Consider the following 17,767-nt stretch of genomic DNA (forward strand, 5'->3'; position numbering starts at 1 on the left):
CATGAATATGAATGCCATTGAACAATTCATGGTGAAGTGGCCCCTTTGCTCTAGGGGTGATACCATAACTCCAGATGACATATGTGTTTTAACAGGAGGAGGACAAACACCAGGTGGTAGAGGGTGGCCCGTATGACCTGCTCCAGGACTGCTGAGAGAGAGACACACACGTCACAGTCCTCACTCTCCCTCTGATAAAGCTGTGAGGAGTGCTGCTACATGTTGTACACATGTTGACCAGTGGAGGGCAGCACTGTGGGACTACTAAGAGCACAATTCAATCTGAACTTCAGCACTACAGAAATGTTTTCCGATTGCACCGACATATGAAGCATTTACCATGAATGCGGGAACATTAGCGCTATTTAAATTTAACGGCAAACTTCCACGACACAGCTTGAATCGAGCCCAAAGACTATCCTCCTCAGACAGAGTTGGACAGTGCCCTAGGAAGGACAAACAGGGCTCAGGCTCCCACAAAACAACCTCACTATGGACTCATTCTCAGTGCCTTGTCTAGTAATGTGGCCAGTCTTCCTGTGGCATAATCGTGAAAGAAATATTATACAGATTTTTTGGGGGGGGTTAATTCATATACAAAATAAATATTTTAAGTCTGTCAAAAAAGGTTTACCCACAATTTCAAATCTTTAATAGTATGAAACGGAGATAACCAGATGCAACTGTCTTTGTTGATAAAACATTTGAAGCAATGCTTGAGCAAATCTTTCCATTCATCCAACCAACACACTCAAGAAAACTTTTAACCACAGCCAAATATACATATCAACCGAACTCTGTGTCAAATTATGAAGCAAAGCATAAGAGTGAAGGGCTCTGGCGTTAGGATCTCGCCCCATAAGCATGGGTTTACAGGTTTGAACTCTGGGGCACGGTTGCCTACTGAGGACTCTGCAGGTCAGTGAGTCAAGGCCACTTGGAGTGGCTGCCACATAAAGGTGACATTGGCAGAAGGGTGTGATAACATAAGCAGAAGGGGGCAAATTCTTGGGGTTCCCTCTGTGATACAGACAGCAAAGAGCAGTGCTTATGGGGATACTCCTGTAAGTGGGCACGTCGTCTATAAATGAAAATAAATGTAAAAACGAAGTGCCCACCTTTCCCCCAGGAGTTTCTTCATAGGAGGGGACCCCAGGGATTCACCCCCATGACATCTACCAGCCTTAAAACCATTACTGAGTGTCAACACAGCCACTCAGGAGCTGACCCTATAACCCCATACTTAAATTGGTGAGATCCTTACCAGAGAGCCACTGGCTCTTTCACAGTGTACATTTGTCATGAATAAAATGCAGAAACAAAGAGCACCACATATTGGTCATTGGTCTCTGTTCCTATAGAAACTATCAGCCCAGGTCAAATCACTAAAATAACTGAACCCACAAATCTAAAAACGGGGGTTGAAGCTCCAAGCCACAGTCCCTTTGTTGTTGACCTTTAACATAACATGCAGACCTGTTAGTTTACCTGGTATTGACAGGCACACCTTTTCAACTAGATTTGACAAGATCGAAAGTCTAGTTTCTGACGAGCACTGAACATTTGTCTTTTTTCCATCTGTAGTTTGTCAAATCTAAGTGTTCGGTTTCAATATACAGCTAAGATTTTTTTTAAATTTTTAAACACGGACCAGTAAAAAGTACTTTTACATTGTAGTCACACAATCTGTACCGCCTCAGCGATAGACTGAATAGCGCCCTAAGGGCTTGGAATTTCTCCTTAAGAGCCCAGTAATTTTGCAGCAGTGCTTTAACCTAATACACTAAGCTTAAGTAATACTACGTCTCAAATATACACAGATGTGGAATATAAAGATTTCTTAGGAGCATTTTAAGCTGTTAAAAAAATATTAATAATCATTTTGACGTTAGAAATCTGTGGTTTGCTGTTCAAAGGCAAAAGGTTTAGCAGGACAAAGCTTTCAGAATACAGTATTCTTGACGATGTCGCTATACAGTTTCTCGTGGTCGGGTATAGATATCATTACATGGAATCACTTGACAACTTCAAATTTAAAAAAAAGTTCTGATGCGGTCCATGAAAGGGTTCACTGAGGTACAATAACTGCACCCAGCCTGAATATCATATTAAAGATATAGCACAAGATTAAAACTGTTGGACAGCAACCGTTAAAATGGATGAATGCATTCCCAGAATTCAGATAGAGTGTTCCCTGAAGAACAGATGGCAAAGCTCAAAAACAGCTCATAACAAAGCACCACTGTACTGTGATGCCAGGGACTCGCCCGTAGGCATGTCTGAAGACTCATCCATAGGTGGACCTGAGAATATGGTGACGGAAGGAGGCACAGAGAAAATAGACGCTTTTGCTTGTGTATGTGCAATATATGGGTGTGTGTGAGTGAGTGAGTGAGTGAGTGATGAGAACTGACTGAATACAAGGCCACGGTGGTGGTCTCCGAGTCACAGAGCTGGTCGGATTGGTAGTTACTGTAGAAAGAGCTGGTCGGATTGTTAGTTACTGTAGAAACACCTGAGATTTACATGTAGGTAACACCCCTTCTCTCCGCCCTCCATCCCGAGACAAGGGGCAACAACAAGAACGTAACAGGAAGTCCCACGGCAGCAGTCCCACATCACTTCCTCTTCTTAGGGCTCTTGTCAGCATCCCATCTACTCTCCTCAGAATTCTCCCTCCCTGCTTTGAGACTGGAGGCCGAGGCATTTTTCGCTGCTGGCTGGGCCTTAGCCTTCTTGGCCTTGGGTTCGGCCGGAGTGGGTTTAGCCTTTCGGCCCCCCAGGACCCCAGAGAGCAGGGTTTTGAAGAGCCAGATAGTGGCGACAGTGGCCAGGAGGGACCAGAGCACCAGGTGGCCGGGTAGAGTCTGAACGTGGCCCCGTACCTGCTTCAGAGCCTGGGCCAGAGGAGAGTCAGGACTGGGCTGAATCGGGAACGTCTCCTGCACACAAAGTTAATATGTAAGCACATGTACATACACAACAAAGACACGTAAGAGTGTGAGTGTTGTTGGTATGCATGTCTGAGAAATCAGACTTGGTACACCTGGCCATACAGCACACACACACACACCACACACACACACACACACACACACACAAGCAAAGGGAAGCGTGAATTCCATATAGCCAATACAGCACCACATCTGGAGTTGGAGGGGCAATCACCACAAGCCACAGTACTGATATTATTAGCACAACACAAAGTTACAACGTAACCCAGTTGAGCAAAAAGGCTTTGCTACCTTGAGTCCATGCTGGTTGAGCATGCCCTCTAGGGTAGGGTCACCCAGCTGCACTGCAGGATAGAACTCCTCTGAATAGTCTCTCCTCCACCACTCTTTAGGACCAGACCTGACAGGGAAGACAACCAATACACCACTCGTTACCATAGGAACATTTGATTTCTGTCTGGTTGAATCGAGTGGCTTCATCGAATTCTGACGAATAGAATACTGTACATTTTGTGGGCATTTTATGAATAACATCACTTAATATAGTGAATATTTAAGTTCACTTGTATATCTTAACTGATTTTATGAATGAATAATCTAAGGAATTCATGGGTTAACCATTAGCACTCTCTCCCCAGTACACCCACTGCTGAAGTGGAAGCCGTAGGCTGCTCACCAGTCCTGTGCGGTCTGGGTGAACCAGTACTGGTAGAGGCTGGCTCGGAGGTAGACCGGGGGGGCCTGGCTGAATGGGTATTGGGCTGAGTCTGTCTGGATCAGTCTCACCACTGGGACACAGGGAGAGATAGAGAGTCATGTGTGAGAAACGTAGTGCAGCATGCAGGTGAGTGGTCATCTGAGTGTTGCTGATATTTCTCCTTTGTTGGAAGGTCAATGATCTACAATGTGTGAGTAAATCACACCCACCTGGGCCCGTATTCATAAAGCGTCTCAGAGTAGGAGTGCTGATCTAGGGTCAGTTTTGCCTTTAATATCATAATCTTATTGATTACATAGACAGGAGGGGGAGCTGATCCTAGAAAAGGCCACAGGCCTAAAAACACCCATTAAGAGCCAAAATAAAAGTAGCCTGCCAGATGCAACCTGCGCTTTCCTCATATTAAAACAAAGACGTCTGTGCTCTACACTTTAATTGAAAAATAGAAGTCATTATCACAGAGTACATACCATCCTTATTGCCCTGCAGTAGGCAGTGCACTAGGCTTGTGAACCAGGGGCTCTGTTCGGCCAGTCCCTGGGCTGCCTGGCTCATCTGCCAGTCTAACCGTGGCTGGTGGGGGGCCACCACTGGAGGGGCCACGCCCACATTTCCCGGCTTGTACATGAACTCTATCTCCTAGGAGGGCCAATTGGGAAAGGTGCATTGAAACACGATACACCTTTCGCAGAACTATATAAGATTGTTTTACTTTATAAAAGTCAAGTAGTTGAGGAAGATCATGTGATTGAGGACATTCCATGTCTAATATTGTGAAATCTGAGAAAAAACAAAACCTTTTCAGCCAAAACTATTATTTTGGTCCCCGCTCTCTTACCGTCCAGGTATTCTTGTCCATGCTGCCCTCGAGGACGACCTCTGACCTCCCGCCCACCCTGCTGTCCAGGCTGTAGGCACTGACCAGTCTATAGCGCTCCACTAGGCTGTAGGCCTGTCTCACCTCCGGGAGGATCTTACTGCTGTACACCTGCTCCATGGACGAGTAGGGCACCTGGGGACAACACCATGACCAATCAGAGAGAATCTTATAAACAGTGCCAACTCCAACAGACCAATTAGGTAGATTTATGCTGTCTTCATTAAAATGATTCACAATCAGAAGGCTGTGTGTGACTCACCACACTGATAGCAAACACGGCGACTGCAGCAGAGACAATGACAGCCCATTGGACAAGACCCCAGAGCTTCCAGAGACACCCTCTAACACACACACACCTGGGGGAGGAACACAGATCTGAGATCAGTGGACATTAAACACAAAACAAGGATGACTCACGCTGCAACGGGGCAGACCACTGTTCTGGGGTCGGCAAATGCAGTGGAACTAGATCTACAGTTGAAGTCGGAAATGTACATACACCTCAGCCAAATACATTTAAACTCAGTTTTTTACAATTCCTGACATTTAATCCCAATGTCCTGTCTCAGGTCAGTTAGGATCACCACTTTATTTTAAGAATGTGAAATACCAGAATAATAGTAGAGAGAATTATTTATTTCATCACATTCCCAGTGGGTCAGAAGTTTACATACACTCCATTAGTATTTGGTAGCATTTCCTTTAAATTGTTTAACTTGGGTCAAATGTTTTGGGTAGCCTTCCACAATAAGTTGGGTGAATTTTGGCCCATTCAACCTGATAGAGCTGGTGTAACTGAGTCAGGTTTGTAGGCCTCCTTGTTCGCACACACTTTTTCAGTTCTGCCCATAAATGTTCTATAGGATTGAGTTCAGGGCTTTGTGATGGCACCTCCAATACCTTGACTTTGTTGCCCTTAAGCCAGCTTGTCACAACTTTGGAAGTATGCTTGGGGTCATTGTCCATTTGCGACCAAGCTTTAACTTCCTGACTGAATTCTTGAGATGTTGCTTCAATATCCATCCATAATTTTCCTACCTCACGATGCCATCTATTTTGTGAAGTGCACCAGTCCCTCCTGCAGCAAAGCACCCCCACAACATGATGCTGCCACCCCCGTGCTTCATGGTTGTGATGGTATCCTCGGCTTGCAAGCCTCCCTCTTTCTCCTCCGAACATAACAATGGTCATTATGACCAAACAGTTCTATTTTTGTTTCATCAAACAAGAGGACATTTCTCCAAAAAGTATGATCTTTGTCCCCCATGTGCAGTTGCAAACCGTAGTCTGGCTTTTTAATGGCTGTTTTGGAGCAGTGGCTTCTTCTTTGCTGAGTGGCCTTTCAGGTTATGTCGATATAGGACTCGTTTTACTGTGGATAAAGATGCTTTTGTACCTGTTTCCTCCAGCATCTTCACATCTCCTTTGCTGTTGTTCTGGGATTGATTTACACTTATAGCACCAAAGTACGTTCATCTTTAGGAGACAAAACGCGTCTCCTTCCTGAGCGGTATGACAGCTATGTGGTCCCATGGTGTTTATACTTGCGTACTATTCTTTGTACAGATGAACATGGTACCTTCAGGCATTTGGAAATTGCTCCCAAGCATGAACGAGACTTGGAGGTTACAATTTATTTTCTGAGGTCTTGGCTGATTTGTTTTGATTTTCCCATGAGGCACTGAGTTTGAAGGTAGGCCTTGAAATACAGCGACAGGTACACCTCCAATTGACTCAAATGATGTCAATTAGCCTATCAGAAGCTTCTAAAGCCATGGCATCATTTTCTGGAATTTTCCAAGCTGTTTAAAAGGCACAGTCAACTTAGTGTATGTAAACAACTGACCCACTGGAATTGTGATAGTGAATTATAAGTGAAATGATCTGTCTGTAAACAATTGTTGGAAACATTACTTGTGTCATTACTTTTGTACAAAGTAGATGTCCTAACCGACTTGCCAAAATGATAGTTGGTTAACAAGAAATGTGTGGAGTGGTTGAAAAACGAGATTTAATGACTCCAACATAAGTGCATGTAAACTTCTGACTTCAACTGTATTTCACAATTGAAAAACTCCTGGTCCTAAGATTTACCATCTTTGAATCGCAAACTTTATTACAGATACTGTTTTAGTATGATATAGCCTACTCACCCAAGCATGGCTGCCACCACCTCCCAGGTGAGAGAGAGAACTCCTACCCAGATAGTGGGTCCTGTCACAAGCTTCAACCAATTGCCAAACTGCTGCTGGGTGAAGGCTACAAAACAGGACAAATACATGAAACAAAATCACTTAACTATTAACATAACAATTATTGATTGACATCCATCAGGAAATAAAATAAAGCAACACTACCGAGTCACTAGGTATACAGTAATATATAGATGTTAACCTACCGAGTCACGAGGTATACAGTAATATATAGATGTTAACCTACCGAGTCACTAGGTATACAGTAATATATAGATGTTAACCTACCGAGTCACGAGGTATACAGTAATATATAGATGTTAACCTACCGAGTCACTAGGTATACAGTAATATATAGATGTTAACCTACAGAGTCACTGGGTATACAGTAATATATAGATGTTAACCTACCGAGTCACTAGGTTTACAGTAATATATAGATGTTAACCTACAGAGTCACTGGGTATACAGTAATATATAGATGTTAACCTACCGAGTCACTAGGTTTACAGTAATATATAGATGTTAACCTACAGAGTCACTGGGTATACAGTAATATATAGATGTTAACCTACCGAGTCACGAGGTATACAGTAATATATAGATGTTAACCTACAGAGTCACTGGGTATACAGTAATATATAGATGTTAACCTACAGAGTCACTGGGTATACAGTATTACAGTGCCTTCGGAAAGTCTCCAAACCCCTTGACTTTTTCCTTATTTTGTTACATTGCAGCCTTATTCTAAAATGGATTAACTATACCCCATAATGACAAAGTGAAAAAAGGTTCTATATTTTTTTGCAGTATTAAAAGTAAAAAAAACAGAAATACCTTATTAACATAAGTATTCAGACCCTTTGCTATGAGACTCGAAATTGAGTTCAGGTGCATCCTGTTTCCATTGATCATCCTTGAGCTGTTTCTACAACTTTATTGGAGTCCACCTGTGGTAAATTCTAATTATTTGGAAAGGCACACACACCTGTCTATATAAGGTCCCACAGTTGACAGTGCATGTCAGAGCAAAAACCAAGTCATGAGGTCAAAGGAATTGTTTGTAGAGCTCAGAGACAGGATTGTGTCAAGGCACAGATCTGGGAAGGACTCCAACAAATGTCTACAGCATTGAAGGTCCCCAAGAACACAGTGGCCTCCATCATTCATAAATGGAAGAAGTTTGGAACCACCATGACTCTTCCTAGAGCTGGCCGCCCAGCCAAACTGAGCAATCGGGGGAGAAAGGCCTTGGTCGGGGAGGTGACCAAGAACCAGATGGTCACTCAGAGAGCTCCAGAGTTCATCTGTGGAAATGGGAGAACCTTCCAGAAGGACAACCATCTCTGCAGCACTCCACCAATCAGGCATTTATGGTAGTGGCCAGACGGAAACCACTCCGCAGTAAAAGGCACATGACAGCCTGCTTGGAGGTTGCCAAAAGGCACCTAAAGACTCTCAGATCATGAGAAACAAGATTATCTGGTCTGATGAAACCAAGATTGAACTCTTTGGCCTGAAGCATGGTGGTAGCAGCATCATGCTGTGGGGATGTTTTTCAGTGGCAAGGGCTGGGAGACTAGTCAGGATAGAGGCAAATATGAACAGAGCAAAGTGCTGAGAGATCATTGATAAAAACCTACATTTGCCCCAAAAAATCTTAAAACCTGTTTTTGCTTTGTCATTATGGGATAGTGTGTCGATTTAAACAAATTGCTCAATCAATTTTAGAGTAAGGCTGTAACGTAACAAAATGTGGAACAAGTAAAGGGGATTGAATACCAAATGCACTGTTAACCTACCGGTTTTAGAAGTCATAGTCTTGGTCTCCCAGTCCATTTCCAGTGTGAAGAGCACTTTAGTTCCATAGATGATGGCAGCAAATACAGCCAGCAACACCAATGACATTATGGTTTGGTGCCAGGCTGCAAAAAAACAACTTAATTAGATTAGGTACTCTTAGTATCACAGAGTCCATCATTTGTTTTTGTCCAGCTACTAAAAATGTATTTTGTAAGTTACGTTAAGGGGTTACCCTTGTAGGACATTAGGAATGTTAACTGTATGTTAACAAAATACATCACAGAAGTACTTAAACAGGTTAACACCTGACTGATCAGACCACTCTGCCTGAGAATAAAACAATGAACCCTTTTTCCTCTCCCTGCCATCGAGACTCAAGGACACCCATCGGAACTGAACCAGTGTTTTGCTGGCATGCACTCAGCAATGCACCCCTCACTGTGCTGGCCAACTGGCAAGGCAGAATAGGAAACGAAAGGAAGCTGATCATTACTGTAACAGCCTGTGTTTTATAGTACCCTCCACCAGCTTAAAACACCATACTGGGTGTGGATAATGCTGTTTTAGGGAGAAAGCTGGCCTGAACGTCTACTCTGGTGTTAAATGTGAGATGTGAGAGTTGCATAAGAAGAGAAGTGAGGTCATACTCTTGGCGCTCTTCTTCTTGCCGTGGCCCAGCCAGTAGCTGATATGGTCGTCGTCCAACAGGGAGAAAGTCAGAGCCAGGGAGAGGAAGGGGAGGAAGCCATAGTTCCCCACGAACATTAACTTCACCTGGTACACTGCCTGGTTATCAGTTACAGAGAGAAGTAGGTAGGTATAGTTAGATAAAGGCATCGTGCAAATTACATGTGTGGGGTCGCAATCCTGCAACACTCAAATTCCCCTTAGACATGTGTATAGTTAGGTGTCATTCATTCACCATCAAGCATACAAATGTCACACAAATGACACACACACACACACACACACATCTAGAGCCTTATAGCAGCAGTCTGGCGATTCCCTGGATGATAACAGACTAGACAAATTGTACTGTAGGCAGGCGTTTTTCTGAACCTCTCATCTCTCAGCCAGACCTCAACACTTGATAGCGATTTAGGCGGCGGGTGGAAACATTGAAAACAAACTGAAAGCCTGTATATCAGTGTGTTCAATCCTTTCTTAGACATTTTACACACTCATGTTTAGCAGCTGCTGGTGTAACCACACACACACACACCTGAATGTAGAAGGCTGCCAGTCTGAGGTGGCGGATGGGGGCGAAGTAGAGGGGGGGCACAGCGATCTCGGTCACCAACAGACTGACAGTCCCCAGCTTTAGGTACCAGTCTGGCAGCTGCTGGATGAACCAGGACCAGGGCAGGGGGATGCCTTGGGCCTCAAACATGTGTTTCACCGCTGGGAAGAGGGAGGGGTTTGATGGGGTGACAGAGGGGAGGGAGGATATGAGACATGGATGAGTAAAGATTGACCCATAACACTGCACCTCACACCTTTTTTGGAATCACGTTTTTAAATCGCTGACACTTTTCCTGAACTGCGACTGATGTGGAGTGAGGCTCCAGGCATCATCATTACCATCATGGAAGTTAATGAGAATACTGCCGCTGGGTGAGGTACACACCCCTTACATGATGCACACTTTACAATCATAGCCAAGCACACACACTCCTTTCTCATTGCCTTTATTAATAAATCTACAAGCATGAGTAATGTTATCATTGCTCAACCAGTCTTCACATTACTCGTACCATTGAACATAGACTCCCAATTAGTTGCGGTCCAGAAGCTGTTGGGACACTGGCCTGACATTGGGATCAGGAGTCCCAATTTCAGCCCAACGTCCCAACAGACTCCCATTTAGTTGCAGTCCCGAAGATACACTAAACAAACATATAAACGCAATGTAAAGTGGGTCCCATGTTTCATGAGCTGAAATAAAAAGATCCCATACACACAAAATGCTTTTCTACCCAATTTTCTGCACAAATGTGTTTACATCCCTGTTAGTGAGCATGTCTCCTTTGCCAAGATAATCCATCCACCTGACAGGTGGCACATCAAGAAGCTGACTAAACAGTATGATTACACCGGTGCACCTTGTGCTGGGCACAAGAAACAACCACACACAAAAAAAGTCCAACAGAGCCGTTGCTGATTGAATGTTAATTTCTCTACCATAAGGTCATAATGTCATTTTAGAGAATTTGTCAGTACTCCATCTGGCCTCACAACCCGCAGACCACGTGTAACCACGCCAGCCCAGGACCTCCACATCCGGCTTCTTCACCTACGGGATCGTGTGAGACCAGCCACCCGGACAGCTGATGAAAATGAGGAGTATTTCTGTCTGTAATATTTTTATTTCACCTTTATTTAACCAGGTAGGCTAGTTGAGAACACCTTTATATAACCAGGTAGGCTAGTTGAGAACAAGTTCTCATTTACAACTGCGACCTGGCCAAGATAAAGCATAGCAGTGTGAACAGACAACAACACAGAACTACACATGGAGTAAACAATAAACAAGACAATAACACAGTAGAAAAAAAGAAAAAAAGAGTCTATATACATTGTGTGCAAAAGGCATGAGGAGGTAGGCAAATAATTACAATTTTGCAGATTAACACTGGAGTGATAAATGATCAGACGGTCATATGCAGGTAGAGATACTGGTGTGCAAAAGAGCAGAAAAGTAAATAAATAAAAACAGTATGGGGATGAGGTAGGTAAATTGGGTGGGCTATTTACCGATGGACTATGTACAGCTGCAGCGATCGGTTAGCTGCTCAGATAGCAGATGTTTAAAGTTGGTGAGGGAGACAAGTCTCCAACTTCAGCAATTTTTGCATGCCCTTTTATAGGGAAACTCATTCTGACTGGCTGACTCATTGTGGAGTCATGTGCAATCCATAGATTAGGGACTAATGAATTTATTTATTAAATCGACTGATTTCCATATATAAACTAACTCCGTAAAAATCATTGAAATTGTTGCGTTTATATTTCTGTTCAGTATACATTGAACAGTACAGTTGTGTGTCATAAGAGGTTCCCCTGTCTCACCCGTGAGCCCCCACCAGCTGGGGCAGTGGCTGGCTAGCTTGGCGACACCGGAACCAAAGGTGAGGCGGAACAGGAGCCAGCGCACCAGCCAGAAGGTCACGGCGTCATGCTGACGGAATGCCGAGCGCCACCGCAGGAGGTTGAGCGGCGCGACGAGCACGGTCAGGAAGCCCGCCTCCAACAGCAGACTGTCCCTATGGGAGGGAATCAAACGAGACATTAATAATCAAATACCGCTCTCTTTGGGAAAAAAATCCCAAGTCCTCCTCACATCATAACTATAAATGTATAGGGCACTAAAATCACTCCAACAACCCAAGATCTCAGGTCTCAAAGAAATGACAAAGTTGATAAATAAATACAATCAATAGATTACATTTCACATGAAATTCCTGCACCAGAAGGCTACATGAAATTCCTGCTCAAAACAGTGGAATACAGTACATATTCACTAAGCTTCAAATCCAATGACACTGCCTTCCAGGGAATCAGTTAGCCTAGTAGAAGCAATGCCCGTTAGAGCCAGAGGCAAAACATTCTGGTAGCTGTGCATCTTAAAACCGGTTGTAGGTTGGCATTCTCTTCATGCAGAACCAAATGGTGTGCGTTAGTGGATAGCCAGCTAACTATAAACAGTTCAGACACACCCACCCCTACTACTTATAAAAACACAACCAGGCAACTATTTATTATCTATTTACTACTCCATGCAACTGCTGTGGAAACCAAAGCCTTGCACAGGCCCAGTCCTGGCCATTCTGACACCCTAGGCGAGACAAAAACAAACTCCGACCACCCTATACCCCCACAAAACTAGAATAGTCCCTGTAAGCAAAATGACGTTGAAAATACATCTTTATCAGAGGTGGAACAATTCATATTTTTTTAGGCCTTTGTTTGTCCTGATTCCTGTTACAAATAAATGTGTTTAGGATATGGTGTTCGCTAACATGTCAGCGCATTTTTTTATTTGATTGGGCACCATTTACATTCAGCTGTTTGACTGGAGAAACGTGCATGATGTAAAAAGTGTCTGCCTCAATACATTTCCATACATACTCTTCCTACCGTAGGCTAGATCTGCTACGTGATTTTTTTTTTTGTTAGATGATTTTTTTCATAGACAGAAAGTTGGTGGATGCATCTCTCCAACAGCACCCTGGAGAGGCACGCTGGGAATGGACAAAGCAAAATATTTTCCACCCCTGCCTTTGACAAAGTGGGAACTGCTTATCACAGGGTGGCACCAGAGCTCACCTTAAACTCCCATAAGCCACTGGTTGAAAGAAACTGTCATTGTTTTTGGGAAGAATTATGTGAGGTTTTATGTGTTGTTTAAAAAAGGTATGCCTTGGTCAGTTTAGCCCTTGTCAATCTACTGCCATAGGCAGCCGCCTAATCATGTCTAATGAGCAGCCCAGCCCTGGCCTTACGCCATCTTGCTTTGCTACAACCAGATATCAGTAAATGTGTTGCAATTCTAGCACATCTCCAAGCTTAGCTAAAAGTCAATAACTCTAAAACCATATTAGATGTGTGATAGATGTCCTTCAATGCAAAGTCTGCTTACCTCTATAAAATATGCACGATGTCGAAGACTGATACATATGCACAAACACTTTCAACAACCGTTCTAGTCGCAAGATAGACAACCGGTGCACTGTACGGTAGCTTGTAATATGTAATAAACACAGAATTATGAGGAGTGGATAGTGAATTTGACTGGCAAATGGTTCCAATAGCAGTTTCTTGTCTGACACTGATGCTCTTGCAGTAAAACCCATGGCTGATAACAAAATGACATCACACAGACCCAGTAGACATTGTGTTCAGCAATAACACTTGAGTAAACACATTTCTTTCAAAGTCTGAGCTTTGCAGCCTGTTACGCTCTATCAATTCAGCTCTTATGAGAATCCAGAACAGATCACTTACCACTGAAAACGCAGAAAGTCTTGACCCACCTGTCAAGAGTAAATGTTGATTAATTTACCGTATCATTAATTTACTGTACAGTATATAACCAAACCAGTGACAGACAGACAGACAACCACCCCCGCCCACCGACCTGACAGAGGGAGAGGTAGAGGGCCCAGAGGCAGAAGAACACCAGGCTGTCTCGGAGGGGCTCCAGTAGGGCTGCTCCCAGGGCTAAGAGCGCCCCCGCCAGGCAGAGCAGCTCCATTGCCTGCTGGGCGTCCAGGTCCAGACCCAGCCGGGGCCCCAGCCACAGCAGGGAGGGGTGGGCATGTATCTGCTCCAACACTGGCCTGGAGCCGTCCACACGGGGCTCCACCAGGCGCACAGGCAGGACCCCCTCATTGCCATAGAGACCTGGCCACCGAGACAAAGAGCAGGGATGGATAAACAAAACAGTGAGGAAGGGGGGTTGTGTTTATTGAGAATGGGGTTAATGAAGAGGTCATGTTCACATACTTAAAGTAAGTGGGTTTAAGGTACCCTGCTAAATAGTTCAAAGGTCATGTATGTGAAAACAAGGCATTTGTTTTATCTGTGCTGTCTGCCTATTCAGTCAAATGGATCATATGAAGGAAAGGTGGAGCTTAGAAGCTTACATTGCTTATGGGTTGAGCCAAGATTGTGATCAACTGATTGGAATGTGGCATTAATGCGTGGAATAACTTTTTAATAAAAAAACTGAAAGAATACAGCTAGTCTTACTACAGTTAATTGGAATCTAATGTATTTAGTGTACATTTGAGACGACAGGTGAAGCTGATAGACCAGAAGTGCCACTACGACATACCTGGCACACAGAGTGGACCAACTGAAAGTATGCTCACATTTGGAATTAGAAGCAGAGAAATAAAGTAAAACACAAACACTAAATTGTGTAATGATGACTTCATGTTCAATGCATCTCATCTTGCCAGCACATGTCAAATGAGATGTGTTATTTCAGTTAGTCACTTTACAGACTGGCAGCAGGTGGCCTATGGAGTGGATTGCAAGCAATGGACATGTACATGTACATATTTTGCCCTTGGTAAAATGTGTTTTGTATTGGATATTTGATTTTCTCATCAATAGCTATTGAAACAAGCATACCATGACTATGAAGATAATACTATCTAAATCAGGGGTGGATGGAGAAAAGTCCACACTTGAATTTTTCATAATAAGATTTCAATCTTCAATAGCTCTTACACAAAGCGTTCCATGACTATGAAAATGATAAATTCTATATTATAAACTCGGCGGTTTGAGCCCCGAATTCTGATTGGCTAAAAAGCCATGGCCTATCGGACCGTATACAACAGGTATGACATTTTCTTTTACTATTCTAATTACATTGGTAACCAGTTTATAATAGCAATAAGGCACCTCAGGGGTTTGTGGTATATGGTCAATATACCACAGCAACTGGCTGTATCAAGGCACTCCGCATTGCGTCGTGCCTAAGAACAGCCCTTAGCCGTGGTATACAGGACATATACCACACCTTCTCGGGACTTATTGCTTAAATCGGGGGAGGATGGACATGTTTGTTTGTGTAAAGAAAAGTACAAACACTACACCTTGTATTCCAAAACGCCTGAAACCAACATCAGCGGGAGTGTATGATGATTACAATTTGGCGGCGTCTAGTCAGAAATCCTGCCTAAGATGTTGGTTTCAGGCGTTTTGGAATACAAGGCGTAGCGTTTGCACCTTTCTTTACAATCGCAGTGAAATCCACGGAATGTTCCACACAGGAACAGCCGACGACAATACCGCACCGAATAGATGACGAGCTGTGAAGGATTCCAAGGGTAAATATCATTGACACACACACTGAATGCTGAGTTGATTAGCAGGTGGACCTAATCACTAGTGTAGCAGCCTGAGTGAATGGGGCTGTCCATTAATCACCCTCCTCCCACCCCAACAACCTGTTATTTAACAGAAAGAAATATTGAAGACTAAACGTAAAAAACTAAACATTTATAGAAAAAAAATTACATGTATCCATCCTCCCCCGATTATGAATAAATCATTTTCATAGCGTGCTTTGTGTAAAAGCTATTGAAGAATTAAATTCCCCTGGTAAAGAAAATCTAAATGTCTTTAAAAAGAATAAGAAGTGGATTTTTGTCAATCCTCCCCGATTCAGAATTGTTCATAATAATGGAATGTTTGGTTCAATAGCTATTGAGGAGACAAAACCGAATAGCAACCCAAGATTCAATATAAAAATGTATTTTACCTTGGTACATTTCACATACAATTTGCATAATAAGATGGCTGCATGATAAAGTAAAGTGGTGTGATGACAGTGATGGCAAATCAACATGACTACAAGTTCGTATTTAGACTGGGAAAACGTGAAAATGCTACTACAAGTCAGATCTATTGTATACTGTTTGGGGTCTGAGCCAAGCTCGAATACTGGATTGATGACGGGTTATTCCCAACGCACTCAGCGCTTGCAGGAAGCTTCAGTGTGCACATTCTGGGGGAAATCCTAACCCTCAAACAGACACACAGCCATAAAAAAGGCACCGACAACGACCATTGTAAAGAAAACATCCACTTGCCCCAAGCAAATATCTAAACGGGCATCTGTAAAATAATGGCCAGTGCTGTCAGGACGTGGCCATAGCATGTAAGGCCACATCACTTCTATTGCTGCCAATTTGCCACACTCTCCTTTATAAAGCCAGCCTGCCCTAGCCTCATACGAACTTGTGAGCTCGCGAGATCAGGATGGTTCGTACCACCCTACATTCATGTTTGGTTCCCCTTACTACGCGTAGTGCCATTCCATAACAAGCCATTCACCTAGACAACTAGTTAATGTTTATAAATAAATACGAACAAATCAATGTAGATCAAACAATAGTCTACTGAATATACACTCGAAAGACATTCTCCGTTTCTAGGCCTAAGCTATAGTGGTGCACCACCACAGGAGTTGTAACACTGTAGCAAAGGCAATGAACCTAGCTTAACACGTGGAAATTGTCATTAGGTCGCCCGATCAGTCCAATAACACAGGCTAGTTCAGAAAGTAGTCATTTCATCCCCAGTGTACTTAACCGATGCAACTACATTAATCAGTTAATCATCACAAGCGAAATATTTGGAAAAAAGTGGGAACCACCCGACTCAACAACGCAGAGCTGAATACCTTTCAATGATCACAAACAGTCAACCAATAATAAGGTTCCTTCGATTGCAATTAATAAATAGATAAATGTTGTTTTACCTGGTATCTGAACATAGAGGGATGCAAAAGCAAACATGTAAATAATTGCCATACTCCATAAAAACATATGACGCGGTAATCTGGTTTCCCCCATCTTTACGGCTTGGCGTTCCTGCTAAATATAAAACTATTTCCTACTTCTTTCAACACAGCACGAACAAATAACCACTGCTGTGCAATTCATCCAGGACGGTAAAAAAAAAATTAAGTGGATGGTGCAGAAGGCGTGGTTCTTCGTCTTCTTCTCTTCTGTGGAATTTATATCGCGGTTGGCAACCAAATTTAAACTGCATTACCGCCACCAACTGGACTGGAGTGTGGACCAGAGACAGCGAAGGTCTCTAAATCCTACCCAATAATCTCGTTTTCCTATGGAAAGGAAATACATCATTAAATACTACATCCCCTGAAGATTTCCGCAGCAGTTCACTTAATCCTGGCTCTTCAGCCCCATTACACCTCAAATCTAATAACATTCGCTGCCTTTCTCTCACATATTTCTGCCACTGAAATAGAACATGTTCCACTGTCTCCGTCTCCTCCTGACAATGATCACACATCCAAGTCGGATGTTCCGCCAGCACTTTCAATGTACTATTTAGCCTTGTGTGTCCCAGTCTCAGCTTTGTGACCACTTTCCTCCCTTCTGCCCCGGGCCAGGGAAGTGTCATTAGTCCTTTGTAGCCAGAAGAGTTCAAGAAGCGATTAGTGAAGTAGAGCAGTGGTCCGTCAGGTGGGGCTTCAGGTTTTCAGTTGAGAAAACACAGACTGTGTTTTTTTCTAGAAAGAAAGTTGGGGAGGAAATATACTTGAAGCTGTATGGAAGGAATCTGGAGAGGGTGGGAGGGGTTTAGGTTCCTGGGGTCTGGTTTGACACTCGAATGACAAAATAAAATCCTTCATCCAGTTAAAAGCCCTTCCTCCAACCCCCATATTATCCAG

At 43.3% G+C, this 17,767-nt stretch overlaps 2 protein-coding genes across 3 annotated transcripts in view; one reads left to right on the forward strand and one right to left on the reverse strand.

Moving 5' to 3' along the window:
* The window catches only part of stab2 (stabilin 2), a 41,431-nt gene extending 40,100 nt beyond the window's left edge, over positions 1-1,331 (forward strand). For both annotated transcript variants that reach the window (XM_036957507.2, XM_036957508.2), the window contains one exon: positions 96-1,331. In XM_036957507.2, coding sequence (XP_036813402.2) covers positions 96-155 — 60 coding nt within the window. In that variant the 3' untranslated portion in view covers positions 156-1,331. The remainder of the gene's footprint in view (positions 1-95) is intronic.
* On the reverse strand, positions 630-17,085 carry LOC110500165 (lipase maturation factor 2). The gene is made up of 14 exons (XM_021577359.3): positions 16,826-17,085; positions 13,685-13,950; positions 13,552-13,580; positions 11,617-11,810; positions 9,770-9,948; positions 9,195-9,333; positions 8,547-8,669; positions 6,706-6,811; positions 4,812-4,908; positions 4,511-4,684; positions 4,143-4,311; positions 3,631-3,742; positions 3,246-3,354; positions 630-2,942 (listed from the first exon to the last, which is right to left on the reverse strand). The coding sequence occupies exons 1-14, from the start codon at positions 16,917-16,919 to the stop codon at positions 2,619-2,621; spliced, it is 2,115 nt and encodes a 704-aa protein (XP_021433034.3). The 5' UTR covers positions 16,920-17,085; the 3' UTR covers positions 630-2,618.
* Between the last annotated feature and the right edge of the window lie 682 nt (positions 17,086-17,767).

The sequence above is a fragment of the Oncorhynchus mykiss genome, chromosome 21 (assembly GCF_057628025.1).
Source record: "Oncorhynchus mykiss isolate SJ-2025 chromosome 21, ASM5762802v1, whole genome shotgun sequence".
NCBI classification, from domain to species: domain Eukaryota; kingdom Metazoa; phylum Chordata; class Actinopteri; order Salmoniformes; family Salmonidae; genus Oncorhynchus; species Oncorhynchus mykiss.